The sequence below is a fragment of the Solanum pennellii genome, chromosome 1, assembly GCF_001406875.1.
Source record: "Solanum pennellii chromosome 1, SPENNV200".
Lineage (NCBI taxonomy): Eukaryota > Viridiplantae > Streptophyta > Magnoliopsida > Solanales > Solanaceae > Solanum > Solanum pennellii.
The window spans coordinates 106,603,648-106,619,096 of NC_028637.1; the positions used below are offsets into that span (position 1 = coordinate 106,603,648).

General features: G+C 29.6%; 3 protein-coding genes across 3 annotated transcripts; all 3 read left to right on the forward strand.

The window, feature by feature from the left end:
• Positions 1-1,769: 1,769 nt before the first annotated feature.
• LOC107015752 (probable carboxylesterase 7) lies at positions 1,770-3,147 on the forward strand. The gene has a single exon (XM_015216155.2). The coding sequence runs from the start codon at positions 1,892-1,894 to the stop codon at positions 2,822-2,824; it is 933 nt and encodes a 310-aa protein (XP_015071641.1). The 5' UTR covers positions 1,770-1,891; the 3' UTR covers positions 2,825-3,147.
• A 583-nt stretch (positions 3,148-3,730) lies between these two features.
• LOC107027438 (2-hydroxyisoflavanone dehydratase-like) lies at positions 3,731-4,876 on the forward strand. Its single transcript, XM_015228609.2, has one exon. It carries the CDS (start codon positions 3,827-3,829, stop codon positions 4,763-4,765), a length of 939 nt encoding a protein of 312 aa, XP_015084095.1. The 5' UTR covers positions 3,731-3,826; the 3' UTR covers positions 4,766-4,876.
• A 2,598-nt stretch (positions 4,877-7,474) lies between these two features.
• Positions 7,475-8,995, forward strand: LOC107011126 (probable carboxylesterase 7). The gene has a single exon (XM_015210491.2). It carries the CDS (start codon positions 7,799-7,801, stop codon positions 8,816-8,818), a length of 1,020 nt encoding a protein of 339 aa, XP_015065977.1. The 5' UTR covers positions 7,475-7,798; the 3' UTR covers positions 8,819-8,995.
• The last annotated feature ends 6,454 nt before the right edge of the window (positions 8,996-15,449 follow it).

Here is a 15,449-nt window from a genome sequence, read left to right on the forward strand (position 1 = left end):
TTTTTCATTAGACTGGCGCAACTAATTTTTCGGGCTTGTTTGTTAAGTTTTGTAATGCCCATTATTCCTGAAGTTGGTTTTGATATTTCCGACGAGAACTCTATGACTTCACCTTTTCCGGTTAACAGGGTAATACACTTTCAATCGTGTTCGTACGTCTTTCATTTTTAGTAAAGACATGCTTTCAGATTTTGTGCACTCCAAAAAAAATAAAGTTATGCATATGATGTGTTGTCATGTTGATGTTGTATTGTAGAAACGTAAAAAAATGAATAAATCACGTGGTTCAGCGGTTGATAAATGGACTGATGAAAGAAACATCAATCCTTATAAGTGTCTTGCATGATGATACGAGGATGTCTTGATTTAAAGGTTATGCCATCAGTGGTCCACGATTAATAGAAGTTAGGAATGAGTTTTTTGAGAAAATTGGAAATCGAGATTTCTATTTTGCTATGTAAGACAAATTTATGGTTAGTTTTGATAGTTTTAAAAACTTATAGGTATAAATCATATTTCTTAAAAAAATGAAATATGTTTCACAAATTCTATGGCCAAACACATGGTGAAATTTCACCCAAATTTTCATTCAAATAATATTTGCCAAAAATATTTGAATATTTATGGCCAAACGCTAGCTAAGACTTGTGCCGTGGACTAAGTTTTACTTATTCATAGACTATTTTTCATATTTAATCTAGATTAGTACTAGAAAACATAACATATGATATTAGAAATGACAAAAGAATTAGATAAATGTGTGGATGAAAAGGTGAAGTGGAAATTAAAGAAAAAGAAGGGGAAGAACATGTTTTTCATTTGGTTAAGCTGAATTCTTGGTTGGGTAGAATTTCTATACCGTTTTCGTTATCTTGAAAATTCATTAAATATATTTTAAAAAAATTATATAATTTAGAATATGCTCAATAACTTATAAAAATTAAATCATTTTTAATTCATAACCTTTAAATTTCAATTGCACTATATCTCGAGAAGAAATTCTCACTAGACAAAAGAACTTGCAGTGGTCATTGCGTGTGGACTCCGCTCACTTTGAATTGTTTGTATTTTATATATCAATTGAGGACAAAAGAAGTCTTTGTCCTTTATAAACATTATTACAGATGCAAAGTTAAAATAGAACGACGTCTTGATGTTTATAAAAGATAATTTTATTTTTTAAAAATTATTAAAATTTATTTTAATAAAAAATCGACAATATTGAGTAGGAATATTAAATGGGCGGGTGAGATTAAAATTAAATATATTAAAATGGATTAAAATTTGAGTGGATTGTGATTAAATTCAATTCAAAATTATCTTGAGTTAAAACCTCAAAATTCGAATTTAGTGAGTTATCTACAGTTGAGCTCATTTTTAACCTCCATAATGTTTGAAGTTAAAAATGAAAAAGGAGATTATTTGTGTCGCATTCGTCATTTGATCAATCAATCATACAATTATTCAACAGCAAATATGATATACTTGGCCCTAGTAATACTGATTATGGACCTTTGAAAATTATTTTAAAACTTAAAAGCAAAATATTTAAAAAGTTGGTTAAACTATGACCATCCTACAAGACCAATGTTTATACAAAGAAAGAAAGGGCGAAAGAATCTTCTTATTTTTGGTAATCTAATACGCATTTTAAACAAACTTAGTCCAAATTACTTTCTTTGTTATTTTTAATTAAAATATAAACAATATGTGGATATATTATGAGAAATAAGTGTTTCTAAAAATGAAGGGAAAACATAGTTAATCTTATTTATAGAAGTTTGTTTAAGATTATTATTTAATTGCCATAGACTATCGCTCTTAAAAGTAGCATTCACAGCACTTGTGTATTACTACACACCAACCTTCTGTTGCAACTTAGCTTTTAGCTATGGCGGAAATAGTATATGATTCTTTCCCATTTATGAGAGTTTACAAAGACGGTCGAATCGAAAGGCTGATGGGCGAAGGTTTTGTCCCACCAGAATCAGATCCTGAAACCGGAGTACAAATCAAAGACGTTCAAATTGATCCACAAATTAACCTATCAGCAAGACTTTACCTGCCCAAAAATGTGGACACTGTTGAGAAAATTCCTCTTTTTGTCTACTTTCACGGCGGTGGTTTTGTGATCGAATCTGCTTATTCACCTTCATATCACAAGCATATAAGCAAGGTAGCAGCTGAAGCAAAAGTAGTTATTGTTTCTGTTAACTACAGGTTAGCTCCTGAGTACCTTTTACCCATAGCTTATGAAGATTCCTGGCTAGCTCTCAAATGGGTCGCTTCACATGCCAATGGTGATGATGGTTATGAGCCATGGCTAAAAGACCATGCCGATTTCAATCGCCTCTTTTTGGGGGGAGATAGTGCGGGTGGTAACATTGCACACCATATAGCCATTCGGGTGGGGTTGGAAAAGTTGGAGGGTATGAAACTTAAAGGGATTTTCCTTGCCTGTCCATTTTTCTGGGGGAAGGATCCTATTGACGGTGAGGGAGAAAAATTAGATGTCATTGAGAAGCTATGGTTGCTCGTGAATCCGAATAGCTCGGGATTAGATGACCCGTTGATTAACCCGGTAAAGGATCCGAAGTTGTCTAGCTTAGGATGTGATAAAGTAGTTGTGTATGTGGCCGGAAAAGATGTGTTGAGATTCAGGGGATTATACTATAAGGAGGTGTTGGAGAAGAGTGGGTGGCCGGGAACGGTGGAGGTTGTGGAGGTTAAAGATGAGGCACATGTGTTTTACCTGTCTGCTACAGAAACTGAAAATGCCATGGCCATGATGAAAAAATTGGCCTCTTTCCTTAATCAGTCCTAGGCCTAATCATGGTAATTGGGTACGCACGTTTTGAAGGAGGAGGAAACTTACTATTGACATATGTCAAACGAACACGTCTAAAACAAAGCTGACTGACGAGTTTACAGCACTATTATTTACCTCACGTACTATTTTTATGAATAAAAAATGGATGTAATTGTCAGAGATTTTCTCATGGTAAAATTTTTTCTTGATATATTTCTCAATCTTCGGAGATTGCAGCCTACTGTTTTAATTTAAATAGGTTGACTAAGCGGATGGACTAAATGTAAGTTGGTAAATATTTCTATCTGTTATCAATGAGGTTATTATAAAGTGATAAATATTCTTCATTTTTAATTAAAAGTCTCAAATTTTAAACTAGTTGTTATTGATCTTTCTGGTTCTTCTCCATTTAAAACTAAGCCATAAATAAAATAAATGGCCTTGCCTTGGTCGTGACGTATGGGCTATCATATGGTGATGAATTATAAATCTTAGATGAAAAAAATATCAGATGTGGGCATTCACACTGTTCAAATTGAATATGAAAATTTGATTTGAGTTTTATATTTTTATATTGAAGAAATTACCGTTTTTCAAATTCAATTAAGCTTGCAATTGATTGGAGTTTTAAGGTTTCATTTAAAACTAATCAATTTTGACATTGTGAATTTAAATTTTTGAGCCTTTAATACAAGTATGACAATAAACAAGCTCAATTCCCTTGATAGTTTACTGTTTCGAATGTATAACTTTTTACAGTTTACTTGAGGTCACTACACTCATGCCGTGGATTATACTCGTAGACTATTTTTCACTTTTATCAACGTGATATTGAAAATGAAAATAGAATTATTTGATTTTAATTAATGAAATCATTTTGATGACATAGAATACTAATTAACTATTTGACTTTTAAAAATAAAATTTATTACCAAGTTCTTGGTTTTAAAAGTAGATTTATCTCACAGCACTTGTTTATAGTAACACCAACCTTTTCTGGTAACTTAGCTTTCAGTAATGGCGGAAATAGAACATGACCTTTCCCCACTGATTAGAGTTTACAAAGATGGTCGAATCGAGCGGATGATGGGTGAAGGTTTTGTCCCACCTGAATCGGATCCTGAAACCGGAGTACAAATCAAAGACATTGAAATTGATCCACAAATTAACCTATCAGCAAGACTTTACCGGCCCAAATATATAGACCCGGTTCAGAAAATCCCCCTTTTCGTCTACTTTCACGGCGGCGCTTTTGTAATCGAATCTGCTTCTTCACCTACCTATCACAAGCATCTAAGCATGGTAGCAGCTGAAGCAAAAGTCATCATTGTCTCTGTTAACTACAGGTTAGCTCCTGAGTACCCGTTACCCATAGCATATGAAGATTCATGGATAGCTCTCAAATGGATCGCTTCACATGCTAATGGTGATGGTTATGAACCATGGATAAAAGACCATGCCAATTTCAATCGCGTCTATTTTGGGGGAGATAGTGCGGGTGGTAACATCGCACACCATATGGCCATTCGGGTCGGGTTGGAGAAGTTGGAGGGTGTGAAACTTGATGGGATTTTCCTAGCCTGTCCATATTTCTGGGGGAAGGATCTGATTGACGGTGAGGGAGAAAACTTGTTTGTCAAGGATTGCATTGATAAGCTATGGCTGTTTGCGAATCCCAACGGCTCGGGATTAGATGACCCATTGATTAACCCGGAAAAGGATCCGAAATTGTGTAGCTTAGGGTGTGATAAAGTAGTTGTGTATGTGGCCGGAAAAGATGCATTGAGATTCAGGGGATTATACTATAAGGAGGCGTTGGAGAAGAGTGGGTGGCCGGGGACGGTGGAAGTTGTGGAAGTTAAAGATGAGGAACATGTGTTTCACCTGTTTGCTCCTGAAGCTGACAATGCCATGGCCATGTTGAAAAAATTGGTCTCTTTCCTTAATCAGTCATAGGAATTGAGTACTATTTTTATGAATTAATTGGATGTAATTGTTAAAAATTTTCTTTTTATTGAATAAATGTTGGATCATTTATATAGTAAAAGATCTTGTGGTAGCTTATTACAGTTTGTTATTAATTTTTGTTTATTGAAATCGCAAGTTCAAATAAAATTCTAACTTTTAGATCAACTTGATTTCATATTGCTTATTAGAAGATCATGTCTAAATAATCATATTTTAACTTGTGATCAATCCCTAAATACCGTTAGAAAGAAAAATAAGGCATAATAGTTATTTTTTGTATAACAAGATTATTAGTTATTCGTTGAATTTCTTTGAGATATTTCACTTGAATCATTAATTTTCTATCATAGTTTCTCCCTTATTTGTATAAATTATAATACTCCATTCCGTCCAAATTAATTGATTATCTTACTAAAAATATTTGTCTCATATTAGTTAATCACCTTACAAAATAAAAAAAAATATTAATCAAAATTTTTCTATATTACCCTAGCAATTATTTCATTTGAAAGTATTCATACTTATTTGTAAAATTTCCAAGAAGTTTTTTAAAGAGGTGAATAAGTTAAATTATTTTCTTATTTATGTCATAGCTAATGTTAAGGGAAATTCTAATTTGCAACTACAGGTTTGCCCAATCTTGCTATTAGCCTGATTTGTATAATTTAGTTCTTGATTGTATAAATTCAGAATTTTAGATATGCTTATCCTAGTTATTTATATATGGTTTATGAAAAAATCATAATAAAATGCCTCGTTTGTATTTTGACAAGTGAAATATACAAACAGATAGAAAACTTTTGTAACTTTCATAGCAAATGAAACTATAGTTATGAAGCACAATCATCAAAACTATAGCTATAGAGCATAATTATATCTATTATGTTTGCTATTTCGAAAATCTTCTCTTCTTAATATGCCTTTAAAGACAATGATTGACTAATATGAGGAGTAATTGGCCCAAGTGCTATTTTTATCAAGGCTTTGCTACTTTAAATATTTCACCGATTTGAAATAGTGATGCTTGATCTGTGATTTGAGTGGTTAATAATGCACTTAAATATGATGATATTGGTCTACGCTACCCATAAATTTATTATATATGCCTAAAATATAAGAGAAAAGTTGTTGCTCACATAATTTTATTAAAGTTTAAGTGAAATATCCTTAAAAAGCATGAATTAACACATGAATATTTAAGAAAATACATAGAATAACCATATGATCATCTAAATCATTATAGAAATTATTTCAAAATTGACGTGAAACAATTACAATCTTTTCTAATATTTGAAAGAACTTAAGCATCTGATTCAAAATCTTAAAATAATGAATAAGTTATCTTAAAACATGGTCTAAAACCCATATGAAAATCTTCATAACAGAGGAGAGACGTACATAATTATTGGATTACGAAATAATAATATTAAATTACGTTAATCATGGCTATTTATCGGAGAAAGTGGTCTGGTTATTATTCCTTGAAATCATCTATATTTTTACAACTTATTACTTCACTATCTTTTAATTGGATATGAAAATGTTGTAGAGTAAATGAAAAAGTAGAATTATTATTGAAAAAACGGAAAGGACCTAAAATATCTTCGAAGTATAAGAAATGGTATAAAATGTATTTTCATCCACCTATTGACTTCAAAATGTCCTTGTCACCCACCTATTGACTCGAAAATACCCTTGTCATCCACATTTGAGTTCAAAATTGACCACTTATTTAAGGATTCAAATTTAAACCATTTGAATAATTTTTAAAAAAATACTTGGCGCTCAACAATTTGATATAATTTAATTTATTAATATCATTTATAAACCAACCTCTACCCATCCATTACTAATTAAACCTCACCCAATTAATAAATCAACTCTAATATCAAAATCGCCCTAAACACTATTAAAAGGCACGACGAAATTACAGATTCCTGAAAATGATATTCAAAATTATTTGAGTCTGAATTGAAAGTCCAATTAAATCTAGGTTGAACCGCTTATTTAGGAGGATACTTTCAATGTGATTCTCTTTCAAGCTTAAATTCGAATTTTATGATTAAAGGTAAAGAAGTAGTACATCCCGAATTAATTCATGCATTTTTTAAATATAATTCAATAAATATTTATTATTTGTTTTAAATATTAAAACTTTAATACATTCTTTTTAAAAAAGTTATCTATTAAGTAACATCACATAATTGAGACGGGTGAATAATTAAGATGAACATAATCAGACTTTTAAGATTATCGGTAATTTTTAATTAGACACTTGAATTATAATATGTTTTGATTGATGACTTCTATGTATGATAATCTACTTCTATAGACATTTTCGCCTCAAAATTTTAGTATTAGCTGTAGTTTTTCTGTTGTTACATTAGTAATGAGTCGGGTTTATTAATTGGGTGTGATTTAATTAGTAATTGTGGGTAGTAGATTGATTTATAAATTATATTAATAAGTTAAATTATAACAAATAGTTGAGAGTCATGTATTAAAAAATATATAAATAGTTTAAATTTAAAATCGTTAAATAAGTGGTCAATTTTGAACCCAAAGATGGATGACAAGAGTATTTTGGAGCCAATAGATGAATGAGAAGGATATTTTGGAATAATAGGTGGATGGATGATAATTTTGTACCATTTCTAATACTTCAAAATATTTTAGGCCGTTGAAAAAAAGAGATCTTTTTAATTTATTTATTTTGAAATGTGTTTTTTTCTTTTTGTGGAGTTTGTTGAGGGACTCCATAACTTGTTCAAATTTTGTTTGAACAAGTAATAGCACAAATAAATGCAAATGGCCATAAAAACTATCAAAATTAAATTATTAGTTACTTTAAGTAAACATGTTGACCCCAAACTAGGAAAAAAAAGGATTTGGACATTCAATTCAAAATGCAAGAGGCAAATTTTAAAACAAAGCCAACTCTTGGTAATAAAAGTGAGTGTCACAGCACTAGTTTATATATAGTATACCAACCTTCTCTTCCTTGTAACTTACCCTTTATCAATGGCGGAAATTTTACATGATTTTTTCCCATTGATGAGAGTTAACAAAGATGGTCGAATCGAGAGGCTGGCCGGCGAAGGTTTTGTCCCATCTGAATCTGATCCTGAAACCGGAGTACAAATCAAAGACGTTCAAATTGATCCACAAATTAACCTATCAGCAAGACTTTACCTGCCCAAAAATGTCGACCCGGTTCAGAAAATTCCCCTTTTCGTCTACTTTCACGGCGGCGGCTTTGTTATCGAATCTGCTTTTTCTCCTACCTATCACAAATATCTTAGCCTGGTAGCAGCTGAAGCAAAAGTCGCGATCGTCTCTGCTAACTACAGGTTAGCTCCTGAGTACCCTTTACCCATAGCTTATGAAGATTCATGGCTAGCTCTCAAATGGGTCACTTCACATGCCAATGGTGATGGTCGTGAACCATGGCTAAAAGACTATGCCGATTTCAATCGTGTCTTTTTAGGCGGAGATAGCGCGGGTGGTAACATCGCACACCATATAGGCATTCGGTTAGGGTTGGAAAAGTTTGAGGGTGTGAAAATTGATGGGATTTTCCTTGCGTGTCCATATTTCTGGGGAAAGGATCGTATTGAGGGTGAGGGAGAAAACTTGCTTGCCAAGGATTTCGTTGAGGACCTTGTGTTGGTTGGGAATCCCAATAGCACGGGGTTAGATAAGGATCCTATTGACTTAGGTTCCAAGAATCTCTTTGAGAAGCTATGGTTGTTTGTGAATCCCACCAGCTCGGGTTTTGATGATCCGTTGATTAACCCGGAAAAGGATCCGAAATTGTCTGGGTTAGGGTGTGATAAAGTAGTTGTCTATGTGGCCGGAAAAGATCCGTTGAGATTCAGGGGATTTTACTACAAGGAGGTGTTGGAGAAGAGTGGGTGGCCGGGGACGGTGGAGGTTGTGGAAGTTAAAGGCAAGGGACATGTGTTTCACCTGTTTGTTCCTGAAGCTGAAGAAGCCATAGCCATGCTGAAAAAATTGGCCTCTTTCCTTAATCAGTCATAGGCCCCACTCATTTTTAATCTTGTTTGTCATGGAAATTCAACTATATAATAAGGCAGCATGAGCCAAAGCAAATGAATTAAGTACCATTTTTGTGAGTGAATGAATTAGACGTAATTGTGTTTTTGTTGCTCAAAACCTTAAAGTGATTAATAAAATATCTTTAAAGTCTTGTGAAAATCTTCATTACTAACAGGGACGTGCATAATTATGAAGTTACACAATACTAATAACTAGCATTAAACTATGTTTATTGTGATCGCTATTTAGTGGAGAGAGTGGTCATGACTTCTGCTAAGCCAATTAATATCTTAGCCTGCTTTATTATTTTTTTCAAACATTTGCCCTAACCCAACTTTTTAATATGTTTTACAAATATTTAAATTGTTAATTTTATTGTAATTTTCGATGATATAACCTATAAAACAAAATTAATGTGACGTCTTTATATTAGTTGCTTATTTAAGTATATTTTAAAGAACCTCTATTTAACAAATTATATGAGACAACTAAGGAGTAGTAAATAAATAAAATATGGGCAAAAGTTAAGCTAAAGGCCAAATTGGTCAACATCGAATCAAGTTGGGAACTATACAACAAAGTAGCCATGGCAAATTTCGGAAAAGCCTTTTTCACAGCTCCTCTAATTCTCACTTCTAATTTAGAGGCCTAAGCAAGATGAGTTCGCTCGCATGAACACATGTTTTTCTCCAGAAATCATACATAATAGTATTATATTTTTTCAGAGTAATCTTTTGTTAAATATAAATATGTGAATCCATAATTGAAGTATAATATAATGTAATGATGATTGAGTGGATTAGATTTTTGAATTTTATAACTGTTTTGTATTATTTTTCTTTGTAAAATTAAATAACACCTCTCTAAATGGTTATTCGTAGCACTTTTGACGTTTTAATTAATTAATCATTCTAATTTTGTATCTATAATCTTAAAAGTTTCACTGTTTTTAATAATACAAACTAAATATCAAATGAATTAGATCCATTTTTTCATAGCAGAGCACCCATCATCTGAATACGTGATGCTTTTAGGTAGTACTCCATATTCTTGCAGAAGATAACATCTTAGAATACATACAAGATGCAACAAATTGGCTTATAGCGTTTAAAGAAATTGTCTACTTTATTTTAATATTTAAGTTTGAAAAATTATCACCATTATTTGTCCTACCCCATTAAATTATTTCATATAATGAGTTTTGTCCATTCTACTTTGTAAATATGGGACTGCTGTCTTCCATTCTTCATATGGTGAACTTGATATCTCCATTAACTCTTAGCTACAGAGAGTTTTACTTTCCTTTCTGTTTTTATCTAAAGGAAAGAAATAAATTTTATTTTATTGAAGAATTCAAGTCTTAGCCTTTGATACATCAAACATGAACCTTCTTATTTTTGGCTTTCTCTTGTGAGACGTGTGGATCTATTGCTTTAGTAATAAGTAATTAGAACAGTCGACTATATATGTGACTTTTTCTTAAAAAACAGTAACCTAAGCTACTAATTTTTTAAATTCAAATCTGGCCATGTCTCCTCAAGATATTGATTAGTTACATTGATCTTTGTAAACCTTGTTAAATACATAACGTTAAATATGAAGAATTATAGAGGATAGGGAAAAGGGTCTGATATACCCCTCAACTTTGTCATTTGGAGCTGACATACCCTCGTTATAAAAGTGGCTCATATATGCCCTTACCGTTATACAAACGGCTCACATATACCCCTGCCGTTACAAAATGGCTCACATATACCCTTCATTTAACGGAAGTTAAAAAAATAGTTTTAAATTTATATTTGTTACTTCTAATTTTTTTAAAAAAATTATTTAGGGGTATATATGATTCTTCTATCAAAGTTCAAGGTATATTTTAATTTTTTTCATACATAAATTATTTTTTGACTTCTTTTATTATAATTATTTGAGTTTCTTATTCTTATTTTGTTTTTTTCTTTCATTCCTTAGTTTAAAGAAAAAAAGTTTAAACTATTTTTGTTTGTGTGTATTGTAATTTAATTTCGTATTCGACGAAAAAATTTGATCATCTACAATAAGTTTTACAAGAATATTAGTGAAACATAAATAAATTTGATTATCAAAATAATAATTATAAATTAGTCATTGAAACAAAAAAAGGTCAAAAAAATATGTCTGACGAGGATTAAATTTACTCATATGGGATTATATTTTTTAGAAAAAAATAATAAAAATTTAGATTAAAATTATATTTTTTTCATTTTCGTTAGAGGAAAAGGGTATATGTGAGCCATTTGTTTACCAATAGAGGTATATATGAGTCAATTTCATAACAAGGGGTATATCAGCTCTTAATGACAAAGTTGAGCGGTATATCAGACCCTTTTCCCTGGAGGATATGATTTCTTATGACCATTTTCAAAATTTAATACTTCCCTTCTCATACGTGTAAGACTTCTTATCACCATTTTCAAAAGTTCTATTCCTGAACAGTAGATCGTCTTTAAAACATTTTTCTACTAGACTAACTAAATTTAGATACATTAACACGTGGTTTCAAACACTTGTAGGGCGTGAGACTCTTAACAAAAACCCAAGAGAAGTGCTGAAAATATTCCTAAACTTGACGAGATTTAGGGGTATATTTCACTCTTGTTACAAAATAGGAGTGTACTAAAGTTCAATTAATCGAATAAGAAAATGATTTTAACGCGATCATTAGTTCAGAGTTGAAACTAATAATTCAAGCCAAATTTAAGAGTGTTTTTGTTACTTCTTTAAAAATTTACTTATCTTAAGATTAAATTTGTGAAAGACTACAAAATCAAATTGAACAAAATTAAATTCTTTTCTTTTTTCCAAATAATCTCTTGACCATTTAAATAGAAAAAAAAATGAGCTTTTCATATTTCTAATAATAAAATTAAAATCAAATTTGCAATGCTAAAGAAACAAATGTCTCAAAGTTAAAACAACTTGAGAAAATGCCAAATATCAAAATATGTCTATATTCAATGTAGCCATTCAGTCTTATCGCTATATACTAGTTCTGGAAACGTGCCTTGCACGTTTGATCTCTGTTACTGTTATAATTTATATAAGCCCAAGATATAAATTGCTCGACATTATCTGATGTACTCCTATATGTCTTTTTGTGCATATAAAATAAACTTTTTTTAGTGTTTACTTTTTCCCTAGAACTTAAATATCAACAAATTTTTTTGTGGATGATGAGCAACTTGGAAGGCTAGAACTAAACCCCAAGGCTGAAATTTCTTGGGATATAAATACTCTAACAATCATTAAAAATAAAAAAATGAATGAAGGACACAAACCGATAAGAAAAATAGTGACCAATAAAAAATTATTACAAGAACTATTAGATTATGTGTTTTTCCAACAACTATGAAAATAAAAAATGAACGAAAGCACAAATCAATAAGAAAAATATTGACCAATAAATACTCCTTACAGAAGAACTATTAGATGATGAAAACAAAGTGTGGTGGATTAATATTATCCAATTTATAAAGGGAGAAATTAAGTACATGAAAGGTTTGTGCATGAATGTGTTTAGGGGTCGTTTGGTAGGCTGTATTAAAAGAAATAATCCATGTATTAGATATGGTATAATTTAATACTGTGTTTGGTAGGAATGTGAGCCTATGTATAACTAATCCATGGATTAGTTAATACATCCTACATGGTATTATGTAATGTATTACTAATACCTTCCATTTTGAGGTATTAGCTCTAATACCATAGGACTATTCTAGGTAAAGACAAAAATACCCCTCAAATCCTTTTAATATTTTATTTATATTTTTGATTTTATATTTTATATTTTATATTTATACTAATAAAGTTATTTAAATAAATTAGCTTACAATTTTATTATTTAGATATAATTTTTTGTTTCTAAAATATGAATTACTTAATCTATTTATTATTAATATAAAATATTATAATCCGACTAATATGTTAATGTTGATGTATAAATTTAAGAACAATTCATAAGTAAAATATTGTCTCTTAATGAAAGTTCATTAAACATTACACAAGTAGTCTAAAACAAGAGTGTGTGTATATATATATATACATACACATCTCGAGTATAAAAATAGTTTAATTTATTTTATATTTTTATCTTATTTTATGATAAAGAGTTTTTTAAAATTTATTGATACAAAACAAAGTTCAATAAATTTCTCTATAATCATTATAGTTGTGTGACCTTTTGAGTTATTAACTCTAATTTATTAAGATGACAATTATTTACTCTCACATAATTTAAGTGAGAAAATAGTGAACATGACAATAAAATTTTATTCTCCTAACTAGTTAAAAATGTTATAAAAAAATAATATTCTTCGTTAATTATCTACTTTAACTCAATTACATGAAATACAAAATCTCATAATAACTCTAGGGTATAATTGGAAAGCTTTTTTTTGTTTGAAACTTTTGAACCACACACAAAATTAGATAAGAAACAATGAACCAAACACTTGATAAAAATAATCCTATTAATCTCTGCATTACTAATCTCTGCATTACTAATCCCTGCATTATTCATTTTTGTACCAAACAACCCCTATCTTAGCCAGCTTTATTTTGCCTCGTTTAATATTTTTTCAACAATTTACCCTAACCCAACTTATTCATATGTTTAAGAAATATTTTAAATTGTTAATTTTAATGTAATTTTTAATTAATATATGTTACTCTTTATGTCTCAATTTTCATTATATATGTGAAATTTTAAAGTCATTAATTTTTTTAATATATCTTTTAAATGTCTTAATTAGTTATTAATTATTGTGATTTTCAATGATATAACCTATAAAACAAAATTAATGTGACGTCTTTATATTAGTTGCTTATTTAAGTATATTTTTAAGAATATTTTAAAGAACCTCTATTTAACAAATTATATGAGACAACTAAGGAGTACTAAATAAATAAAATATGGGCAAAAGTTAAGCTAAAGGCCAAATTGATCAACACCGAATCAAGTTGGGAACTATACAACAAAATAGCCATGGCAAATTTCGGAAAATCCTTTTTCACAGCTCCTCTAATTCTCACTTCTAATTTATAGAGGCCTAAGCAAGATGAGTTCGCTTGGATGAACATATGTTTTTCTCTTGAAATTATATATAACAGTATTATATTTTTTTAGAGTAATCTTTTGTTAAATATAAATATATGAATCCATAATTGAAGTATCATATAATGTGATGATAATTGAGTGAACCGCTATGAGAAATTAGACTTTTGAATTTTATAACTATTTTGTATTATTTTTCTTTATAAAATTGAATAACACCTCTCTAAATGGTTATTCGTAGCACTTTTAACGTTATAATTAATTAAACATTCTAATTTTGTATTTATAATCTTAAATTTCACTGTTTTTAATAATACAAACTTAAATATCAAATGAATTAGATCCATTTTTTCATAACAAAACACTCATCATCTCAAAAATTCTGAATATGCGTATGCTTTTATGTAGTACTCCATATTCTTGCAGAAGATAACATCTTAGAATACATACAAGATGCAACAAATTGGCTTATAGTGTTTAAAGAAATTATCTACTTTATTTTAATATTTAAGTTTGAAAAATTATCACCATTATTTGTCCTACCCCATTAAATTATTTCATATAATGAGTTTTGTCCATCCTACCTTGTTCCGTTCTATTCCTTAAAATTGATAATTTATAAACTCATAACTTATTATTTTACGATCTTTCAATTGGACGTGAAACATATAATAGAGCAAATGAAAAATGAGAAATGAAGTTTTGAAATTCAATAACTTAAAAAGTTTTATTTTAGTGAACGTGACTATTGTTGGACTATTCAAGATTTTATTTTAGTGGCTTGAATTTTTTTATTAAAAGTGACAAATTTACGATTTAATTTAAGTATATTTATTTTTCAATTATAATTGCGTTTTTCTATTGAAAATAACATTCTATTCTTTTTACAACTCATTCAATTGGATTAAATAGTCTTTTGTCTTTTTGCTATTTTTTGAAATAAAGAGATTGAAAATTTATGGTGAAGAGATATTAAGCTGAATATGTTATGTTAGTGATTCAAATATGCTATAAATTTAAAAGAAGCTAAGGGAGGTGGAGAAGCCCAAAGGGATGGCCTTGTTTGAATTGATAGGAGAAGTTTAGAGCATAAAACCCCAAAAATAAAAATCAAATTATATTGACTCACTACATTTGCTTGTATTAAAAAAATAAATATAAATATCTAATTATATAGTTCTAAAATAGTATAATAATCTAGAATTTTTTTTGTCACAATCGATAAGGGAAAAGTGTAATATTCAAGTAGGAGAATAACAAATTTCTCGAATTCATAAATAACCTAAATAAGTTTAAAACAACATATACTGAGGAAGAAACATCTTATTAGAATGTTATACTATATAAATGTATTTAAATATTTATTATTTAATTCGATATATAAATTAATTTTATTTTTTTGTAATAATAAAATCTTTTAAAAATATTATTCAAAATTAGATGTATAATGGGTTTATCTCTCCATTTTTTACAATTTTTTTTAATCAATCAATGTAAAACTAAGTACCTTAATTTTGACTAGAA